Genomic DNA, 23,122 nt, shown 5'->3' on the forward strand with positions numbered 1-23,122 from the left:
TGGTACTTTCCAACATCTCTGTCAATATGGTATGCAAATATACCTTGACATTCTTCCTCTAGCTTTCCTGTGGGTAACTATTAGATCAAACAGACACATGGACACAAACACACAACTCCCAAGGACATATGATTACTGTCTAAATCCATGATAAGGAAAATATTTTTTTTCTCAGTGCAATATATCTTTCACAGATTTTGCTGCCCATACTAGAGATATACTATTTGTCAATCATCAGTTTCAGTTTCTTTTCCCTACTCTCCAACAATGCACAGAGGCATGTCAGTATTTAACAAGTTCCGTTACAATTTCTAGCCAAATAACAGAATTACATAACTGGGTAACATTTTAAGCTTCAAAAGACCCGGCACAATTTCCCCCAGCATTTGATTATGAACAATTTCAAAAGTATACAAAAGTTGAGAGAAGTTTAGCAGTGAATTCCCAAATACCACCCCCTACCCCAGTGTGCCTCAGTTTCCTCAATAACAACTGAATTTTTATAGTATCTGAAAACTGAGGTGGCGTGGGAGGTCTACCCACGCCACTACTCTTGCCTGAAGAATTCCATGGACAGAGGAGCCTGGTGGGCTGCACACAGTCCATGGAGTTGCAAAGAGACTACACTAACACATGCCCCAGTTGGGTATCACATTATCTATGTATCTACCCATTCATTCTCTTATTTCTTTTATGGATTTCAAAGTAAATTTAATATACCAGTACTCTTCTCCTTAAATACTTCATGTCATCACTTACAGTTCAATATTTATTAACAGATTTTTTTTTTTTTTTTTTTTGACCTGGACTGCCAGGGAAGTCCCCAGGTTTGTTTTTTTTTTTTTTCCTTTTGAGGAAAAATTTACACACAATGAAATTTATAAACTTTATGTGTACATTCCTTAAATTTTGGAAAATACATACACGTGTGACCTAAACCCCTAGCAAGACGTAGACTATTACTATCGCTCCAGATCCCCTCATACCTCTTTTCAGTCATTCCTCTCCCTAAACAACCATGGTTCTGATTTTTTCTTCCATAGGTTAGGTTTGTTTGTTCTAGGACATTCAGTTCAGTTCAGTTGCTCAGTTGTGTCCAACTCTTTGTGACCCCATGAATCTATATGTAATCATATAGTATATGCTCTTTTGTACTATGTAAAGCTTCTTTCATTTAGCGTGATACTTTTTTTAAGTTGTAAGATAATTGCTTTACAATGTTGTGTTGGTTTCTGCTGTACAACAATGTGAATCAGTCATAAGTGTACATATATCCCCTCCCTCATGAGCCTCCCACCCACTCCATACCCCATCCCACTCCTTTAGGTTGTCACAGAGTCCCAGGCTGAGCTCCCTGTATTATACAGCCACTTCCCACCAGCTATCTATTTTACGCATATTACTTTGCCAACAAAGGTCCGTCTAGTCAAGGCTATGGTTTTTCCAGTGGTCATGTATGGATGTGCGAGTTGGACTGTAAGAAGGCTGAGCACCGAAGAACTGATGCTTTTGAACTGTGGTGTTGGAGAAGACTCTTGAGAGTCCCTTGGACTGCAAGGAGATCCAACCAGTCCATTCTAAAGGAGATCAGCCCTGGGATTTCTTTGGAAGGAATGATGCTAAAGCTGAAACTCCAATACTTTGGCCACCTCATGTGAAGAGTTGACTCATTGGAAAAGACCCTGATGCTCGGAGGGATTGGGGGCAGGAGGAGAAGGGGACGACAGAGGTTGAGATGGCTGGATGGCATCACTGACTCGATGGATGTGAGTCTGAGTGAACTCTTGGAGTTGGTGATGGACAGGGAGGCCTGGTGTGTTGCGATTCATGGGGTCGCAAAGAGTCGGACATGACTGAGCGACTGAACTGAACTGAAGTGAACTGATGATACTTTTAAGACTCATCCATGTTGTTGTGTTTATCAGTAGTTTGCTCTCTTTTATTCATGGATAGTATTTCATTCTGTGAATATCAGTTGAGTTCAGTTCAGTTGCTCAGTCATGTCTGACTCTTTGCAACCCCATGAACCACAAAATGCCAGGCCTCCCTGTCCATCACAAACACCCTGAGTCCACCCAAACCCATGTCCATGAGTCAGTGATGCCATCCAGCCATCTTATCTTCTGTCCTCCCCTTCTCCTCCTGCCCTCAATCTTTCCCAGCATGAGGGTCTTTTCAAATGAGTCAGCTCTTTGTATCAGGTGGCCAAAGTATTGGCATTTCAGCTTCAACATCAGTCCTTCCAATGAACACCCAGGAATGATCTCCTTTAGGATGGACTGTTTGGATCTCCTTTCAGTCCAAGGGACTCTCAAGAGTCTTCACCAACACCACAGTTCAAAAGCATCAATTCTTCAGCATTCAGCTTTCTTTGTAGTCCAACTCTCACATCCATACATGACCACTGGAAAAACATTAGCCTTGACTAGATGGACCTTTGGAGATGGCAATGGTAACCCACTCCAGTACTCTTGCCTGGAAAATCCCATGGACGGAGGAGCCTGGTGGGCTGCCGTCTATGGGGTTGCACAGAGTCGGACACAACTGAAGTGACTTAGCAGCAGCAGCAGCAGACGGACTTTTGTTGACAAAATGATGTCTCTGCTTTTTAATATGCTGTCTAGGTTGGTCATAACTTTCCTTCCAAGGAGTAAGTGTCTTTTAATTTCATGGCGGCAATCACCATCTGCAGTGATTTTGGAGTCCAGAAAAATAAAGTCTGCCACTGTTTCCCCATCTATTTGCCATGAAGTGATGGGACCAGATGCCATGATCTTTGTTTTCTGAATGTTGAGCTTTAAGCCAACTTTTTCACTCTCTTTCACTTTCATCAAGAGGCCCTTTAGTTCCTCTTCGCTTTCTGCCATAAGGGTGGTGTCATCTGCATATCTGAGGTTATTGATATCTCTCCCAGCAATCTTGATTCCAGCTTGTGCTTCTTCCAGCCCAGCATTTCTCATGATGTACTCTGCATATAAGTTAAATAAGCAGGGTGACAATATACAGCCTTGATGTACTCCTTTTCCTATTTGGAACCAGTCTGTTGTTCCATGTCCAGTTGTAACTGTTGCTTCCTGACCTGCATACAGGTTTCTCAAGAGGCAGGTCAGATGGTCTGGTATTCCCATCTCTTTCAGAATTTTCCACAGTTTATTGTGATCCACACAGTCAAAGGCTTTGGCATAGTCAATAAAGCAGAAATAGATGTTTTTCTGGAGCTCTCTTGCTTTTTCCATGATCCAGCGGATGTTGGCAATTTGATCTCTGGTTCCTCTGCCTTTTCTAAAACCAGGTGCCCAATATGCTACTGGAGATCAGTGGAGAAATAACTCCAGAAAGAATGAAGGGATGGAGCCAAAGCAAAAACAACACCTAGTTGTGGATGAGACTGGTGATAGAAGCAAGTTCCGATGCTATAAAGAGCAATATTGCATAGGAACCTGGAATGTTAGGTCCATGAATCAAGGTAAATTGGAAGTGTCAAACAGGAGATGGCAAGAGTGGACATCGACATTCTAGAAATCAGCGAACTCAGATAGACTGGAATGGGTGAATTTAACTCAGATGACTATTATATCTACTACTGTGGGCAGGAATCTCTTAGAAGAAATGGAGTAGCCATCATAGTCAACAAAAGAGTCCGAAATGCAGTACTTGGATGCAATCTCAAAAATGACAGAATGATCTCTGTTCGTTTCCAAGGAAAACCATTCAATATCACGGTTATCCAAGTCTATGCCCCGACCAGTAACACTGAAGAAGCTGAAGTTGAACAATTCTATGAAGACCTACAAGACCTTCTAGGACTAACACCCAAAAATGATGTTTTTCATCTGTCTTTTGACCAGTAGACATTTTTGAATTTAGTGAAATCTAATTTAGCAGTTTATTAATTTATGGTTATTGATTTTTCTGTTCTGACTAAAAAACTTTACCTACCTCTGAGTCATGAAGATATTCCTTAATGTTTTCCACTAAAAGCTTTATGGTTTTAGCTTTTGCATTTAGGTCTATGATTCATCTCAAATTGATTTTAGTGTATATTTAGAGGTTGAAGTTTCTTTATTTTCCCACATAGATATGTATCTAGTCAAGTGTCATTTGTTGAAAAGTTTCCTTGCCCCCACTGCATTGCATTAGTATAATACTTTTGTTAGAAATCAAATGACTTTATGATTTTGTAACTATTTCTGGGCTCTCTATTCAGTTCCATTGATCTATTTATCAATCCTTTTGCCAGCCAATATCATACTGAATTGATTTCTTTAGCTTTGTACTAGATATTGAAGCCAGAAAGTGTAAGTCCTTCAACTTTACTCTTTTTCAAGTTTGCTTTGGATATTCTGAGGCCTTTGCTTTTCTCTCAGCAGTTTTTAAAGTGCATTTTTTTTTCTTTACTTTGGATCAGATCCAAAGCTTCCTTCCTTACTGACCTCTAAGCAGGAGGGAGGCAAAAACCAGATCCAAGTAAATCTCCAGGGGTGGGGTTAGGGGTGGGTGGTTGAGGGACCAGGCAGGATGTTTGTTCTCCCAGTTATATACTTTTGATTGGAATGGGAATATGTGACAAACCACAGAGTTTTTACGGCATTATTACCTAAAGCTGCTTTGACCTTTGGTGTATGCAAAAGTTTTGGTCTCATTCTTTCAGCTATATTCATTGAAAAAATTAATGATAGTAGTTGCTGCAGTAAAACATTCTCTACACTTTCAGAATCATGCTATCTATTCTTTTCATATTTCCTGTAGCTGCAAGAGCTAGTTTAGTACCAACACAAGGCACTTAATAAATTTTGTTAACTAAAACTTGTGTTATTAGAAGTCATAATATCAGAGTGTTAAAAGAAACATTAAAGCTCACCTAGTTCAATCCTCCATCTGATCATAAGGTTTCCCACTAAATACCAGCCTGTTCTGACTTATATAGTAATAGTGTACTCACAGCCTTAACCATCTACAACAGTTCATTCCATGAATTCCTTTCAAAATCCATTGGGAAAAAAAAAACAACACGAAAACCTGACTGTTACTGCTTCCATAAGGGAATAAAGAAGACTGTGGTCCCAAACTAAGATCACTATTATTTCCACTGCATAATTTATAAGACTTAGAGTCAGACTGTGAGGAAGAGCAGCTTAGGCAGATGCAATTGTAAGAGTACAGCTATTTCATCTGATTCTGATATGCCACTCTTCCCTCTCCACCAAAATGAGAATTTATTTCAATTAGAGCAAATGTTTCTACAGGGAATATAATACTTGTACAGTATAGAGAAGTCCTTAAATGTGTCATTTATCTAGTATCTAACTATAAGTGGCATATAGACCTTAGCAAGAGTCTAGTTGCTGTGAGTGGGGGATACTCTGTTGCGATGCATGGGGTTCTCATTGCAGTGGGCTTCTCCCTTGTGGAGCACAAGCTATAGGTGAACGGGCTTCAGTAGCTGCAGCTCATGGGCTCAGTACTTGCGGTTTACGGGCTCTAGAGCATGTGCTCAGCAGTTGTGACATACATGCTCAGTTGCTCTGCAGCATGTGGGAATATCTCAGACCAGGGGTTGAACTATGTCCTTTGTGGGAGTCTTAATCACTGGACCACCAGGAAAGCCCCTATTCTAAATATTCTAAGTGAGCATCTTGATGTGGGGGAGGGATACAATTCAGCTTCTTCCTCATCATAGTGTCATAGTGATGACATATGTACCTTTAGTCTAGGAGGAGCCCCACTCCTGGCTTAATTAGTCACTGACATCCTAATGCTCTACTAGTGTTTGTAGATTTATTTCTTGAAAGATGACATCCATCATATCTGTGTGGGATATGGAAACAGGAACAAAATGTATTCCTGTCAGTAGGGCTTCCCAGGTGGCGCTAGTGGTAAAGAATCCGCCTGCCAATGCAGGAAATGTGGGTTGGATCCCTGGATCTGGAAGATCCTCTGAAGTAGGAAGTGGCAACCCACTCCAGTATTCTTGCCTGAAGAATCCTATGGACAGAAGAGCCTGGCAGGCTACAGTCCATGGGGTCACAAAGAGTCAGACACAGCTGAGCACACACACACTGATGGCCTATGCAGGATTTCTCACCTCTCAAAATAATGAGAGGAAGCTAGAAAATAAACTGAAAGAATATGTTATTAAAGATAAGAGGAGGGCCAAGAGTTGTGGTAGAACAGGCTCATTGGCAATTGCCTCTTGTTTTAATAATTACATTTTGGTTTATTAGGGCACTAGGCATTAGCATAATTCTAACTTTCACCTACAAAGTTAATAAAGTGTAAGCTGCCTGGGAGTTGGAGACATATTTCTGCGGATTGGTCTAGTAAGCTCATACTTTGCTTTTGCATCTGGGGGTAATATTTTTAGGGCAAGGACTTCACAGGCAGATTTAAATTCCCAGCTCAGTCAAACTACACATTAAATATTTTATGAAACCAACACTAAAAAGTGACTATTGATGACAATACTTTTGCAGCTAGTCTCTTAGCCTTTAACTTCCAATTTTGCTTTCTGCAATGTTATTCTTTTCGACTCAACCTTCAAATTTTCAACTTATAGTTGTTGTGCCACAGTTTTAAAATTACTTCTTGTTTATAAATATCACTTTGCAATCTAAAGAAAGAGTTATAAATTACTATATTGGGATTTTTACTTTTAAAAATTGTAAAAAGTTTTGAATTATTTCTACCTCCTTTTCCCAAATATCTTATTTGACAGGTTTGTCTTTTGCCATCCCATTAACTCATAAGTTTTCCCTCAACCCTGATCAACTACAATTGAGGAAAAATAAGTTTTAATATCTAATAATACTGTTAGCCAATCATCATAATAGAATGACAGATTGCAAAATTTTTAAGGGCAGAAGCTCCAATTCACTTGCTTTTGTATTCCTTTTAATACTTAGTTCATCCCATGGTACCTACTTTTAATAACTTTATTCACTTTATTGTTTGTTATATTTGGATAGGTGAAAAATCCAGCAAAATTCACCTTTATTTAGGGTAGCTGAGTTTTTCTAACTTCTTATTATTTAGGGTAGCTGGCAGCCTTAGTTTTAAGTTGTTAATATCATCTCCATTGCGACTAGATTGGCACCAGTGAGACTCTTAAACTTGCTTAAAAATCATCTATTTTTTATACAGGAAAATTGTTACCATGGCCTGGTGTTTATTCCTGTGAATTATTGTGTTGAGTTCTGTCTAAATGTAGTGTTGTCTTCCTCTCTCCAAGTGGCCAGTCTGACCCTAAATTTCACTCCAACAGTATGGATTTGGCAGACAACAATATGTTCCATTAGCAAATAATCCCTTCATTTAAATAAATCCCTTCCTTTCCCTTAAGTACTTTTATTCGAACTGAGGGACTTTGGGCTACAAACATCCTTCCCTTGAAAAGTAACATACAATAAACATCTTGAAATTCCTACTTAGAGAAACTTCATAAAATAAGAGAGCAGAGTGTCAGGGACATAAGGTGCTAGTGGAACAAATTATGAATTTGTAAATCTTGGTCCATAGGGTCACAAAGAGTAGGACATGACTGAAGTGACTTAGTACGTATATCCAATTACATTGTTAAAAGAAGTTTGAACAGACTGAAGAAAGAGATGTGATGGTGGCAGACAGTTAAATCTACTTCAGAAGAAAAGCTCACTTTAGGAGTACTTATAATATATTGTGCCTTATCCACAATTTCCATCTGCCGCTGCACTTTCCTCATTTCTTTGGATGTGTGTTGGGGGTGCTCAGTCACGTCTTACTGTTTGCAGCCTGAGGGACTGTACCCTTCCAGGCTTCTCTGTCTATGGAATTTTCCAGGCAAGGAAACTTCCTGGAGAGGGTTGCCATTTCCTCCTTCAGAGGGATCTTCCTGACCCAGAAATCAAGCCTACTGTGTCTCCAGCTTTGGCAGGCAGATTCTCCACCACTAGTGCCCCTGGAAAGCCCATTAACTTGGATACTTAACAGAAATAAAACCATTAGTGAGACTTTAGAAAAGGGAAACCTCTTGTGAGATTCAACACTGGAAACAAGAAAGAGGGTGGAGGAGGGATTATTGCACTAAATGAGATAAGATAAAGCTTGGAGTGTTAGACTTTTTTTTTTTTTTCAAATAGGGAGTATGCTTTATTTGGGCTTCTCTGGTGGCTCAGATGGTAAAGAATCTGCCTGCAGTGAAGTAGATCGGGGTTTGATCCCTGGGTTGGGAGATTCCCTAACGAACGGGAATGACTACCTACTCCCATATTCTTGTCTGGAGAACTCTATGAACAGAGGAGCCTGGTGGGCCACAGTCCATGGTGTTGCAAAGAGTTGGACAAGACTGAGCAACAAACACTTCACTTTCATGCTTCCTTTAAAGACACAAACAAAATACACAGAGCTGGGATTGTGGGATGCACTGCCCACCTGTAAACTAGAAGTAGGGACTATATGTTATTAATCTTCGTATTCTTTATAAGCAGGACTGTATCTGGCATATAATAGATGCCCAGCAAACAATTGTTGAGTGACTCAATATTCAGCTCAATATAGTGGTAATGGCAAGACTCAGTTTGAGAGACATTATTTTGGTTCAAAGTAGAGCTACTTATTTTTGGATGGGGCTGGAAATGTTTTTGGAGAAGGAAGTTGGGCCAGGATTCAGTGCCAGCCCTGGCAGATGGATTTTTTTCCCCTAAACATTTGTGTCCCACCTCAACCAGAAAGGGATCTGGGTGATTAGGAAGGTGGAGTCTACTAATAAAGCTTTACAACAGTTCAGGAGGCACTCTATTAAGTGTATTCATCCTATGCCAATTTTAGGGCATATTTCTCAAGTTATGTTTACCTAGGTTTGCCCCAGAAATGAGCCCCAGTCTGTTTTATTGTCAGTATTTCCCTCTCGTCAACGATTCAATTATTATTGTTGTTATTACTGAGACACGTTCTTTGATCCTTCGAAATCCTGCTCAATCTAGGCCTCAAGTGTTTCTGTAAGTCTCAAGGGAAAACGACTTAGGCTGAAGTCGGCGCCCAAAGCCACACCCTCCAAGAGGCCTTAAGAGACCTGGGGCTTTCCTGGCAGCTACTCAGCTGCTGGCAACCACGCGGCGCGTCGGAATCCCACGGCTTGGCACCGAGGTCGTCCCTGTGGGAGGCCGGTCCCCCTCCGCGCTGCTGACCAGCCGCTTCTGGCCCGGACGCGGCCCTTCAAGCCGCCCCGCCCGCCCCGGGCTCATTTGCATAGGGACGCGCGCGGCGCCGGCGAGCGGGAGGGCGGGCGCGGCCGGGGAGGCGGCGCGCGCGCGCCCTGACAGCTCGGCCCTGCTCGCTCACTCGCTCGTCCCCGGCTTCCGAGCACAGCATGGCGGTCAAGGTGACTCTAACTCTCTGCTGCTGCCTTTATTTCATAAGAGACATTCCAGGGACCCTACCTGCAGCCCCTCACCTCTTCCCATTGACTTTTTGGCCTGATTGTTAGATGGCGTGTCCTGGGGCTCCAGGGAGAACTGTGCGGGGCTTGGACCGGAGGGAGAGGATGCCCGGCGGGGGGAGGGGAGGGAGGAGGGATTGTGAGTTGGAGGGGCTTGTAAGGACCACTGGTCCGTGAAGGAGGAGGAGTATCCTGCCCTAGGTACACGGGATTGTGAGCCAGCAGTTGGAGGGCATCAGAAAGGGAGTGGGAGGAAGTGGCATGGAAAGCCGGGGATACCCAAGGCATCCGTGTATTGTGGTGGGGGAGGGGGTGAGTAATTGAGTATTTGGGGGCCTCTGGAGCCAGGGGCAGCAGTTGGCATTTGAGCTGCAGGTGGCAGGATGTCTAAAGTATTTAGAAACGTTGTAGCTGCTTTCACTATTTTAGGTTGGGTGGAGAAAGAAAGAGGCGTGGAGATAATTATATTCTGCATTGCTTTCCACGGGAAGAAAGGCCAGTAGGCCATGCGATTAATTTGGGTGTTCCAACTTTGCTGTTGTTTCTACTCTTGCTGGACTCTTGGTTTGAAGGTGGGTGGATGCTCACTGTGTCGCTAGTGGATGTGGAGTAAAGTAAGGGCTTGATCCTCATGGCCCTTCCTTTCCAGCCCAGGGGAAATCTTTCTGATAGATTTGCTGTTTCTTAGGCTTTTCACACCTGTCTTTCCACCGTGTGATCGCACAACTCCAATTTGACAGTTGTTATCAGTATTAGTGCTTTTAATTTGTTTTCAACTAGATGCACTTGTGAAAGATAAGAGCATTGATTGTTAGCATCTGTGAACTCTAATCTGCAGAGATTATGTGATCTCTAGTGAAGCATTAACTGGCTTTTTTTTTTTTTTCCCCTTACAGACAACCAAGCGAGGTGATCCTCAGGAGTTAAGAAACATATTCCTACAGGTAATGGCTTCTGTCCTGTGCTGCTTCTTGGTAGGGGTGGGGTGGGGGGAACGTGTAAGTCTAGTACTTTTCAGGCCTTCGCTTTCAGGAATGTTTTATCAGTATTTTCATGTTTCCTTCAGAGCATGAGAATAAATAATATAGATTATAACTCTTATTTTATTAAGATTTGATTAAATAGATTTCCCTCAAATTATTGTTTTTTTAATGACTTAAGACATTAAAAAAAAAAATCACTAAGGAGAAAAATTGCAGCTTCCCTTTAAGCATTGTGACCAAAATAAAATTTCAAAACATATTGGCACACTTGTGCAATTGATAGGTATGATTAAAATTCTTTGTTCTTTGAAAATTATGTTTGTAAAGTTTTCCTGCTTCTAAGCAACTCTGTGCAATTTGTTACAGACATAAGAATAATATAGTTATTCTTAATTTGTGTGTGTCTTTTCTTCCTCCATTTATTTTTATTATATCCATGGGCTTTGGGGGTTGTGTTACAAAATGTTACTTTATGTGATTCTTGCAAGAATCCACCTTCAGTTCTGCTAAATTTTTATGATCAGTGACTTACTTGGCTGTAGACTTTTAAAAAATTGACTTAGTTTTTTGTTTTCATTTCTTAATTTCAGAAGTTCTGCATGCAGGAAATTGTGTTTAAGTACATATAAAGGGAGACAAGCTTAGGTGACCTACCAAATACTGTATTTTTCTCTGAATTCTTTTGAGAATTTTTGAGAACGGGTCTATTCTGGACCTGTGCTTGTATAGCAACTTTGACCTTGGGCAGGTCCTTGCTGGGTGTTGGTTTCCTCTGTAAAATGAGGGGTGATCTTCCAAGGTTCCTTCCAACTCCAAAAGTCTATGATTCTATATTAGGAACAGATTCTAACATGTGCATCAGCCTGGTGCAGATGACATTTTTGTCTGAGAAATATGGATTGCTTAAGCTATTGTTGGGGAGGAGGCTGTATAGATGACCAGTTAGTGAAAATGAGAATCTTAAATTTTATAAACTCTGGTAAAGGGAAGCATCATTTCCAGAACAAAAGTAATTGTAATAGAAATGTTCTGTTTGTGGTTTGAAACCTTGATTTCTCACAAGTATTCTTGAAAATAACCAAAAATATGTCAGTGTTAACCACGCCATGTGCTCAATTGTTTCATGAGGAATTCATGTGATGTAGTTAATTTTGTTTTCTAAATTAAGTAGGCAAAGGAAAAATCAGTGGAAATGCTTCATGAACTATTGAACAGAGTACTGACCAGGTGTTGGCAACACTGGGTTCAATTGCCAGTCCTGCCCCTATCTTGTGGTTTTACCTGTGGGTTTCATCTTCTCATGTAGTACTCAATGGGCTATAAGGAAATGGCAGTTGAAGTCCTTTCAGCTTTAAAAATCTTGTGGGAAAAAAATCTGTGATTCTATATGGATTTGATTTTGGAAAGGAGAGGGCTGGGACTATGCCTAGCTTTTTGAAAACTTTCAAATTTTATCTTTTTACACATTATTTTGATGATACCCTTTTTATACTGAAAATTTGTGGAATTCATTAACTACATGTTTAGCAGTAATGGTAAAGCATTGACCCAAGAGTTATTGATAAGGGTCAGAACATAGATACTACCTTCTGGTAACTGAAACAGCTTGATATAGAATATAGTTAGTTGAATCAGTTTGAGGGCTATTAGCAAGTAACATAGATTTTGAATTTATATCTTAAATACTTCAAACTATAGTTACTTGAAGCTATAGGGCATTATTTAGAAACAGTTTTGTTTTAGATGCATGTTTTTTTAATATTTTAGAAACAATAGCAGGCAAAAATACATACTAACTATGCATTTCTTTAGCAACTTAACATATTTATCGGAATAGTCACTGGGAATTATTTACTGTGTGTCATGTATGTACTTGTATTTAGTTTAGTAGTAGACACTAACATGATGAATAATTAAAGGGGAGAATTGAGCCCAGACTTGAATGGACAGGTAAACGTGACTAGTCTCTCTTTGAGACCTGTCCCATGTCCCACAACTTGTGGTTGAGGGAGTCCAGAACAATGAAGGCAAATTATAGCCTCTGGTATGATAGTCAAATTGATTTCTCTAGATCCTTGTGGTCATGTAATAATAATGACAATGGCTATCATTTACTGATCATTCTGAAGTATGCTGAGCATTGGCTTAGTCTTTTTGGGTATTAATTTTTTTTCTTTTTAAACTGACGTATAGTTAATTTACAGTATTTCAGGTAAGGATATCTTATTAATTTTCATAACAACCTTTCTGCATGCTTAGTCACTCAGTCGTGTCTGACTCTTTGTGACCCCATGGACTGTAGCCCACCAGATTCCTTTGTCCATTGGATTCTCCAGGCAAGAATACTGCAGTGGGTTGCCATTTCCTTCTCCAGGAGATCTTCCTAATCCAGAGGTTGAACCTGGGTCTCCAGCATTGCAGGCGGATTCTTTAACAACCTTAGGAGATAGCATTATTTTCCCTGTTAAATCATGCTCAGTCGCTAAGTTGTGTCTGACTCTCTGACCCCATAGACTGCAGCCCACCAGGCTCCCCCGTCCCTGGGATTCTCCAGGCAAGAACACTGGAGTGGGTTGCCATTTCCTTCTCCAATGCATGAAAACGAAAAGAGAAAGGGAAGTCGCTCAGTCGTGTCCGACTCTTTGCGACCCCATGGACTGCAGGCTACCAGGCTCCTCCATCCATGAGATTTTCCAGGCAAGAGTACTGGAGTGGGATGCCATTGCCTTCTCCGTGCTAAAAGCTAGAGGCATGTAAAAGTCTAACTGCAACTGTGTTTGTTAAGAAATTAAAGGAAAAAAAAATTGGTTTCTTAGATGCTGAAATATAATACCTTTCCACTGTGACTATCTAGAACATTTGGCCAAGGACTTTGGATTTGAAACAGTAGGAAGGCACTCTGGGTTTCTCAGTGGGCAAATTGAAGTGGGTAAATTCTGGCAGCTCTTTGTGTATGTTGGATAAAGTGTGGAGAGGTTGAAAGTAGGTAGAGAGATCTGTTAAGAGGCCATTGAAATAATTCATGTGGGAGATAATGATCTGGAGTGGCTGATGGCTGGGGAAATGGAATGGAAGGATGATACTAGGGACTTTGGAAGGGATGAAATCAATTGAATGTGGTATTAAATATGAAAGTAAAGGAAAGAGTAGTGAATCTAGCATTTTTATGACAGATGTTAATTTATAAGGCGTCTATTTGAGGAGTTGGGTGAGGGGATTGTTAAAGTTTAGTTGCTAAATACATGTGTCCCAATAAGTTGAAGTCAGATACAAGTTTTGTATAGGTGGTAGATGAAACCTTGGATTAGGAGAATTAATTATAAAATAAACAAGACAGGGAATAAAGGACTGATTTTTAAGTGATATTATCAATTGAAATGGAAGGAGGAGGAGTGGAAGTGAAGGAGAATGGCCTCATGGGAGTTTAGAGTGTCACAGAAAAGGGTCAAGTCAAAGAGTAAAATCTAGATTTTTCTGTGATTAATATAATTTTGTTTTGGTAGGATTTGAGGGGTCATTTGAATTCAGGGTCATTTGAGCTAATTAAAGACTACAAGAAGATATAATTTTGAATTTTAGAATGCAATTGAAAAATTCTGGAAAATTTAGAACTATGGCATTGACTGTCTAAATTCACAACTAGCTGGTGTGGCTAACAGTCATTTGTTTTGTAAAAGGCAAAATACTCCTGTTTGAAAGTGATATTATACCTATGTTTAATGACGCTCCATTTTATGTGCAAGTCCATTTATGTGAGAGTTGATAAGAGTAAGTAAGCATTTTGATTCTGAGTATAGAGAAATAGGTTTTTTTTTTATGTTCATCATTTCTCAAATTTTGATAAGCTGCGTTTTCTATTAATTAAAAGAAAAGAACAATAGTATTCACTAGGATTCTTTTTCCTGCCCCCCCCCAGTACTTAAAATTAGAGCACAGCAAATGAATTCTTATGTGTTAGACTGCTGTAATTTTACAACCAGCTATCAAGCTAATATTTTACTGTTAGTACCCTTGAAACCGTCAATTCTGGATTTATGTCTTCTTTTACCTCTCTCAGCCACACACTATTATTGACCCAAATCTGCTACATCAGAGGTATATAGTAGCAAAAGGAGACAAGGGAAACAGTGAAGAGGAAGGTGAGGTAAGGACAACAGGGATGTCATAGGCTGTTTGTTATAAACCTGGCAAATTTAAAAATGAAGAGTTAATCTGGTATGGTCTGTGTTTTGTGGCAAAGGAGTTGTGATGGACAGGGAGGCCTGGCGTGCTGTGATTCATGGAGTTGCAGAGTCGGACACGACTGAGCGACTGAACTGAACTGAGGTTTATCAAAAAGCAGTTTTAGGGGACTTCACTGGTGGTCCAGTGGTTATTAGGACTTGGCTCTTTCACTGCTGTGGCCCTGTGTTCATTCCCTGGTTGGGGGAATGAAGATCCTGCAGGCCGTACAGTGCTGCCCAAAAGCAAAAAACTGTTTTAAGTGAATGATTTTTGAAGATCTCTTTTTTTTCTTTTTAAGTTGATAGATTTTTCTGTTGTTCATTTACCAGTGTATCCTATGATAAAAGCAATACATGTTGAGACTGTAGCATAATATATGCTAGACCCAAAATGTGTGGCAATGTAGAAATCAAATACTATTTTTATCCCTTTTTCTCATCACCAGTATAACTAGAAGATCGTATCCCATATCAAATTATGAAAATCCATTTTTTTCTGTCTTGTTTATTTTACATTAGAAAATAAGTAGAAGATGCTGCTGCTAATGTAAAGCAAACAGTGATTCTTCTTTAGGGTTTTTATGATAACATAAATTTTTAATTGAAAGAAATGTCCTTTATTCAATAAATATTTTTTTACATATTATGTATTTATTTACTTTTGGCAATAACCTGCAGCTGAAAAGGGAATTAGCTTTTAGCAGGAGACTTTTCTATTTTGTTGAAATATGAGTTAGGGCTATGTTTTCCAAAGTGTAGGAAGTGTATCACAATATTACAGTTAAAATAAGAGAATCAGGTATTGAAAGATGATAATATCTACTGAGGCCAAATGTGGAGAAAAAAGGTGCTCTCACAGTGCATTTGTGGAAACAAAGACTCTTTGCAAAGCAATTGGCAATGGTTTAAAATAAAAAGATAACCAGTTAAAGAAACAATCCTATTTTGGGGATATTTATCCCAGAGAAGTAAAAATACTCATAAGAATATATATGTATTAGATTGTTAGTGTCAGCACTCAGTTGTTCCTCAAAAACAAAAAAAAGCTGGGGGACACAAAATAAATGCTATCAAAGGGCAGTGGTAGGAAAATTATGAAATAACAACTGTGGAAAATTAAGCAGATACTAAAAAGAATGAGTTAGACTTACTCCAGCTGATTTAGAGGGATTTCAAATGTACTATAAATGAGTCTGCCTGCACTGTGGGAGACACAGGTTTGACCCCCGGATCAGGAAGATCTCCTGGAGAAAGGAATGGCTACCCATTCCAGTATTCTTGGGGCTTTCCTGGTGGCTCAGATGGTAAAGAATCTGCCTGCAGTCAGAAGACCCAGGTTCAATCAGGAAGATCCCCTGGAGAAGAGAATGGTTACCCACTCCAGTATTCTTGCCTGGAGAATTCCACGGACAGCGGAACCTGTCATGCTGTACTCCATGGGGTCACAAAGAGTGGGACACAACTGAGCGACTAGCACTTTTTTTTTCTTTATAAATGAGGAAAGACAGGTGTATATACAGAAGGATAGATAATGTTAACGGGGTTGAGGTAAGAATTCAGGGGAAATAAAAACAAAATCTCAATGTATATGTGTTAAATTTTGAGCAAGTACATAATTTAAAAGTAAGAACTTAGTAATTCAGCTGCTGCTGCTGCTGCTAAGTCGCTCAGTCGTGTCTGACTCTGTGTGACCCCATAGATGGCAGCCCACCAGGTTCCCCTGTCCCTGGGATTCTCCAGGCAAGAACACTGGAGTGGGTTGCCATTTCCTTCTCCAATGCGTGAAAGTGAAAAGTGAAAGTGAAGTCGCTCAGTCGTGTCCGACTCTTAGTGACCCCATAGAATGCAGCCTACCAGGCTCCTCCATCCATGGGATTTTCCAGGCAAGAGTGCTGGAGTGAGTTGCCATTGCCTTCTCCGTAGTAATTCAGAACATGAAGTTAAAAGAGACTCCCCAGCATGAACTGGGTTGAAGAAACCAGTAAGAGACACACAGAAAGGGATCTATAGTTTTCTTAGCCACCCTGATTAAGGTTTTCACCAGTTTTTCAGGCTATAGGAATGGAAGATAATAGCCTTTATCTTTAGTTTATAAAATATTTGCCATAAACTATATAGAGTTCTTATTTTTAAAAAAGTATTAGGCATTAAGGGCGTGCTAGCAACATAGTGAAGACTTTATCCTTGAATTAACTAGACAGATGAAAAAATAATTAAGATTAAAACATTAGAGTTATTAAATGCTATGTATGTCCTGCTGCTACTGCTGCTGAGTCGCTTCAGTCGTGTCCAACTCTGTGCGACCCCATAGACGGCAGCCCACCAGGCTCCCCCATCCCTGGGATTCTCCAGGCAAGAATACTGGAGTGGGTTGCCATTTCCTTCTCCAATGCATGAAAGTGAAAAGTGAAAGTGAAGTCGCTCAGTTGTGTCCGACTTTTGGCGACCTCATGGACTGCAGCCCACGAGGCTCCTCCATCCATGGGATTTTCCAGGCAAGAGTACTGGAGTGGGGTGCCATTGTCTTCTCCGATCTATGTCCTACTACCAGTCAATAAATAGGCTAGGCACTGTGCGAGGTTTGTAGGTACGACAGAGCTGTTTAATGAAGGTATGACCTCACATTCTGGGTAGGGGTGAGACAGACAATAACAAAGACCACACATTAAAAAAAAAAGAAATATTAATCACAGGATTGTGACAATTCCAATAAGTAGAATGATGGAAAAGGTGATCGTTTTTCAAGATGGTGGCCAGTGAAGGCCCGTAAGGAAGTGATATCAGGGCTGAGAACTGAAAAGTAAGTAGAGAGAATTCCACATGTGCAAGGGCCTGGATGTGGATAGGATTTGGTATGTTCAACAAACAAAAATGAGGCCAGTGCTCCTGAGGCCTCAGTGAGTGAGGGGGTGAATGGGCAGTAAGAGATGAGGCTGAAGGAACCACACCAAGCAGGACCTTGTTTATAGACCATGAAGAAGAGTTTGGATTCTTTTCTAAAAAAATGTTGTGGAACCTGTCGGAGGTCTTTCACCTTGAAAGTTGAATGATTCAGTTTATATGTTAAATTGATTGTATTTAAAGATAGATCATATTGAAATGTAAGCTTTCTCATATATTTCTGTGCTTTCTCATGGATTTTCTACTCTACCTTGAGTAGACTGTGATTGTTCCAATTTAATTTCCTCCTGTCCGTAGCATTCTTACGATATCTTGATCTGGGCCTTGGTTGACTCCTTTTTATCCAGGAGGCAACAGAAAGTAGCCAGAACCTTACATGGGCTTTGTAGTCTAACCAGAATCTGAATCCTCTTTGATCCCTTTTGCTGAGTGACCTTAGGTGTTTAGATTTCTGTGGGAGTCTGTCTTCTCATCTGTTTAAGAAAGGATAACTGCATCTAGCATATAGGGATATTACAAGGATAAGATAATGTGTAAATAGTGCCTGGCACTCAGAGAACCTGATAAAACTTAGTTCTTTGTCCTTTTCCTTTTCTTCTGAGCTGAGGACTTTTCTTTCCTAAAAAGGATCTCAGTCCCTTGTGTTCCCCAGGTAACTGTGCTAGACCTAGAAAGTGACTAAGGATGCTAATAAGTACTTGTGATTATGTACATGTAATCAGTTAATTATTAATTACATTCTTGAAATATACATCTGAAGATCTTCACAAATCCCCATATTCAGAAATATCTCCACAAAAGGTAATTTCTCTCTCAAATCTATAGATCCTGAGAAGGGGTAGAGCCATGATTAAAAACTGGGAGACTGGAAGTATGTGCAGAGTTTTCATTTAAACCTTCTGTTGCTCTGTCTTAACCAGAGAAGGAATAGTAGTCCAACCAAGGAATACCAAGATGCAGACCTGAAAGAGAGACTTACAATTCGTTCTTTATGTTTGTAATTTGTGAAAAATCATCTCCCTGTTCTGTTCAGCTCTCTTTTAGCACTGCTGAAATTTCTGAAACATGGCTCACTGAAACCAGTGCCATGGCTTCTAGAACTGTACTATTGTTTGTTAACTGTTATGTTGTAGGGACTATTTTAAGCTTTTTATACAAATCACTGTATGTAATTCTCAGGACAACTCTATAAGGTAGGTGCCATTAATATTCCCATTTTATAGATGAGAAAACTGAGCCCCAGAACGGTTAAGCAACCTGCTCAAGGTTATATAGTAAATGGAGGAGACTTGCTTTATGTATGTTAATACAACTTGGCTTATTTACTTAATATTGTATGGCAATGCAGGTATGGTAGTACATACAGAATCATCTCATTTTTGGGGTAGCCTTTTTTATTATGAAAAATTTCAAACATATGAATTTAAAGAAAATAGCATAATGAATTGCCATCTACCGTCACGAATCTTCAACTATCATGGATAATTTTGCTTCATTTATATTGCAGCTGCAGGGGATTATTTTGAAGCAATTCTCAGACATCTTATCACTGCATCCATAAATACTTCAGTGTCTATCTCTAAAAGATGATGACTCTGAAAAACAAACCAAACAAACCACAATACTTCCTGCACCTAAAATTTTTCCTTAATAAATGAATTTCAATTCAGAGTTGTAGTTTCCATGCTTGTTTCTTTTTTTTTTTTTAAGTTGTTTTATTAAAATCAGGATCCAGGCCCGGTTCCTACGTTGCATTTTGTTGATCTGTCACTGCTCCCTGCCAGGATAAAAGGCCTTTTTTCCTTATGGCAAAAATCTTGCTATGTAATCAAGGCTTACCAACAGTAAAGCATTCGATACACCTGGGAGCTACACCTTGATTATCAAACACGTGATTTGTCTGGGCTTGTAAATATATATGCCCCTTGAATGTTCCCATGGTTACTTAGACCAAGAAACTGAAGTATTTTTAAGAACAATGCAAATTATTCAACTTAATCTGCTATGAAACATTCTAGTTCCAGTTACTGAATTCTCTGGGGTCATTATTTCCAAGGTTTTTGGCCATTTTTAGGGGTTAAATTGTTTTGAAAGACTTAGCTTATTATGGTAACTTCTGTTAATTTCAGTGAGTAACTGGAGTCTTCCACCTCCGCACTTTGTTAGACATTGCATGGTAGCTGATAGTAGGCCTTGATGTAACAGATAGTAAAAATACACATATTAACGCAAAAAGATAGTATTTCATGAAACAATCTGAGAAAGGCAGATTTCTGGAGAAATTTTTTTTGCAATATTAAATAGGTTTTGTTTCCAGTGTAAGTGAAATATGCAACTGAAAACGCTAATTAGATGTATAAAACTGCCTTTTCCTAAAAAATGCGTGTGTAGATTTTAGTAAATACCAGAAAAATCTTGTGTCACTCATTAAAATCTGTTTTAAAAAATTAACGTGGCTTCATAGAGTTGTTAAAATCGATGTGGCTATATGTATTAATTATTTTTTCTCATTAAAATATTATTTCTGCTATTGAATTCCACATTGCACTATTGTAACAAAAGTTGTGTTGTTGGATCTGTTGTGGTCTTTGCTTGTTACATAGAGTGCTTGAGTAGTGAAAGGGCATGCATTCCGGACTAAATTTGGCTTGCAGTAGGAGTAAGAGCAGTAATAGTGAAGGACAACAAGATTAGCTTCATGTGCTCAACTCTTGCCGTGGTAGAAGTCTTTCTCTTCCTTTGCTCATGTAATTCTTTTTTCTGTGGAGGAAATGCTCTGTGTGGTATTTGTAGTTACCAAATTTTATGACATTGTCCTTTGAGAGTTAGAAATCGCAAGAATGTTGCAATCTGAAAATGTCAGTTTATCTCAATTGGAACAAAGTCAGGGAGGAACAGTTTGTTTTGACTCATGTTACAGCCACATGTTGGATAAGCAGAGATGAAGCTGCCTAGACCAGTCAGGACTGATTTTCTGATAAACCCAAGAATAGTAGAAGCCAACCCTAAGGAAACCTTGGTTAGAATAAGGGTGAAGAGTTAGTAACTCCTTCATGTTTGAGCAGAAGCAGAAAAATTTAGAATGCAAGGAGGAAAACTGGGATCTGCTGCTTTTCTGTGTTTCTAAGCATTTTAGATTAACTATGTCAATCTGCATTAGCTTTATAATTTTCAAATACTTTGATGTTCAAGATCTCACTTTTTTCCCTTAAAAAAGATCTGCTGCTGCTGCTGCTGCTAAGTCGCTTCAGTTGTGTTCAGCTCTGTGTGACCCCATAGACAGCAGCCCACCAGGCTCCCCCATCCCTGGGATTTTCCAGGCAAGAACACTGGAGTGGGTTGCCATTTCCTTCTCCAATGCATGAAAGTGAAAAATGAAAGTGAAGTCGCTCAGTCGTGTACGACTCCAATGCATGAAAGTGAAAAATGAAAGTGAAGTCGCTCAGTCGTGTACGACTCCTAACGACCCCATGGACTGCAGCCCACCAGGCTCCTTCATCCATGGGATTTTTCAGGCACAAGAGTGCTGGAGTGGGATGCCACTGCCTTCTGCTGCTAAGTCACTTCAGTCGTGTCCGACTCTGTGCGACCCCAGAGACAGCAGCCCACCAGGCTCCCCCGTCCCTGGGCCTTCTACCTTTCTGTAATTTCTCATTAAAGAGACTCTGAGAAGTGTGTGTTTGCTCCAGAAATCTCTACTATTTAACAACACAGGAGATTAGAACCTCTTTTCTGACCTTAGTTTCAGTGTCCATCATGCCATGGTCTCTGAGTGATTTGAGGGCAGGAACTATGTTTTCTTGATTCTGCATCCCTAATGCTAGGCCTGGTGCCCAGCACAAAGTTGGTACTTGATAAATGTTTTAAAATGAATGCAAAATAACCTGAAAGATTAAAGCAGATTTTCGGCTTAATAAGAAGTGCTTCTAGACATATTACCTTGGTTTTGGTGGGCATACTGAAAAAGAAAATCCTTGATCTTGACACACTGTATAATTTTTAAAAAGTAACCAACTTTCTAGTCACAGCCTATCAGAACTTTCCTTTATAATTTCTGGAAAATCTTTTAGAAATATAAAAATAAAAAATCTCTGTGTTTAAACTTACACCATTTAAACAGCTAATTTATATCATTAAAACTATTTGGGCCTATTTACTCATTCATGTTCTTGTTAAAACTGTTTGGGCCTATTTACTCATACGTGTTCTTGAATTTTAAGTTAACCTTTTTTTTTTCTTCCCTTAGTGGAAATGTAGTATGTAAACTCTTTGTAAAGTCTGCTTTATAATTAACCTGTGATGTTGGTTGCATACATTCTAAAGGTTACTTAAGGTTCTATTTGGTAAAATTGCAAAGGAGTTATTAGTATCCAGTTAACTACAGTCACGTGAGGTCTTGATGTGTTGATCTGTTGGCTTGATAGAACATTTCTGGAAAACATGATTGTCTCTTTTGAAGCTAGAGGTAGTTCAGTGAAAGTATAACATAAATCTGTGTATGAAACCATACTGTCTTTAATCAGCAATGATTTTGATTAAATATATAAAGATTCTAATCTTTCATTAAGATCCATTTTCTTTCTCATGCTTCAGAATGTCAAGGCTTTTTCAAACACATATGAACTATACTCAAAATATTTCTGGAAATGCCAAAGCTATGGGCACTTTTACATTAAAGCACTTCAGTTAGGTTTTAAAAAAGTTTAATTGAGAAAATAAACCACATGTTTTTTTTTCTGATACTGTCAGCTACTTCTTATCTATGTCTTTTATGTGTTCTCGACTTCTTGCCCAAGAAGGATTTATGACTGACTGCTTAAGAAACATCTTTGAAATGGCAGATGATTAACCCTAAAGTTATTTGGAGTATGGATATAATATTTGGCTAATTTCATTTCAAGTCATTTTAGTTCAGTCTTTGAAATGATAGGAACAAAATAGAAACAATATTGTGCAACTAAATTAATATATTAATTTTTTAGCATAAGTGTTAGCCTAGGAGATCCAAAAGTTTGTCTTAAATTGCTTTTTTTCATTTTTAGTGTAAACATGCAAGTCATTTTGGTTAGCAGAAAAAGTCTAGTAAGCCCACTTAACCTTTTCTTGTTTCTAGCTGTGTTACTTTAGGCCATGTTTCCTTTTTTTGTTTGTTTAAGTGTCAGACATGACTGAAGCAGCAGCAGCAAGCATTATTATCCAGTCAATTAAAATCAGCATTAAAAGTAATGAAGTTATTTAAAATAGATAGGTCATTCTTATTTTAAAAAATATTTTTAGTTTAAATATATCACCCATTTTTGAGGTACCTGCTTTTCTTTGTTAAGGAAATGTTCTAGCCTTTTGGCTGACTGTGGGTAGATTCTAGTTTCAGTTCTAAATTCCCTCTTCTGTTTTGTCTGTTCAGGCAGCAGGCTCAGTGACATTGCCAAGTAATTGTCTCTAATTTAATGAGTTAATTAGTTAACTGTCTCCTGCAGAAGTCAAGTACTGACTCCTTGTGGCTGAGAAGACTTGTGTTTTTTCCCTCTGAGCTATGCACTTTATCTTTCAGTTAAAATAGACTAGGAGAGTTGGGAAAAACACTAGCAAAATACCTCAGGGTA

At 39.2% G+C, this 23,122-nt stretch overlaps 1 protein-coding gene across 3 annotated transcripts in view; it reads left to right on the forward strand.

Annotated features, from left to right (window-relative positions):
- Positions 1-23,122, forward strand: part of SLC25A12 (solute carrier family 25 member 12) — a 183,816-nt gene that overhangs the window by 75,867 nt on the left and 84,827 nt on the right. The window contains exons 1-2 of one of the 3 annotated variants that reach the window (XM_019970934.2): positions 9,238-9,355; positions 10,309-10,356. In XM_019970934.2, the coding sequence (XP_019826493.1) occupies positions 9,344-9,355; positions 10,309-10,356 (60 nt within the window). In that variant the 5' untranslated portion in view covers positions 9,238-9,343. Of the gene's footprint in view, positions 1-9,237; positions 9,356-9,903; positions 9,985-10,308; positions 10,357-23,122 lie in introns of those variants that run through there. The other 2 variants (XM_019970925.2, XM_070803274.1) reach the window with 2 other exon arrangements.

The sequence above is a fragment of the Bos indicus genome, chromosome 2, assembly GCF_029378745.1.
Source record: "Bos indicus isolate NIAB-ARS_2022 breed Sahiwal x Tharparkar chromosome 2, NIAB-ARS_B.indTharparkar_mat_pri_1.0, whole genome shotgun sequence".
Lineage (NCBI taxonomy): Eukaryota > Metazoa > Chordata > Mammalia > Artiodactyla > Bovidae > Bos > Bos indicus.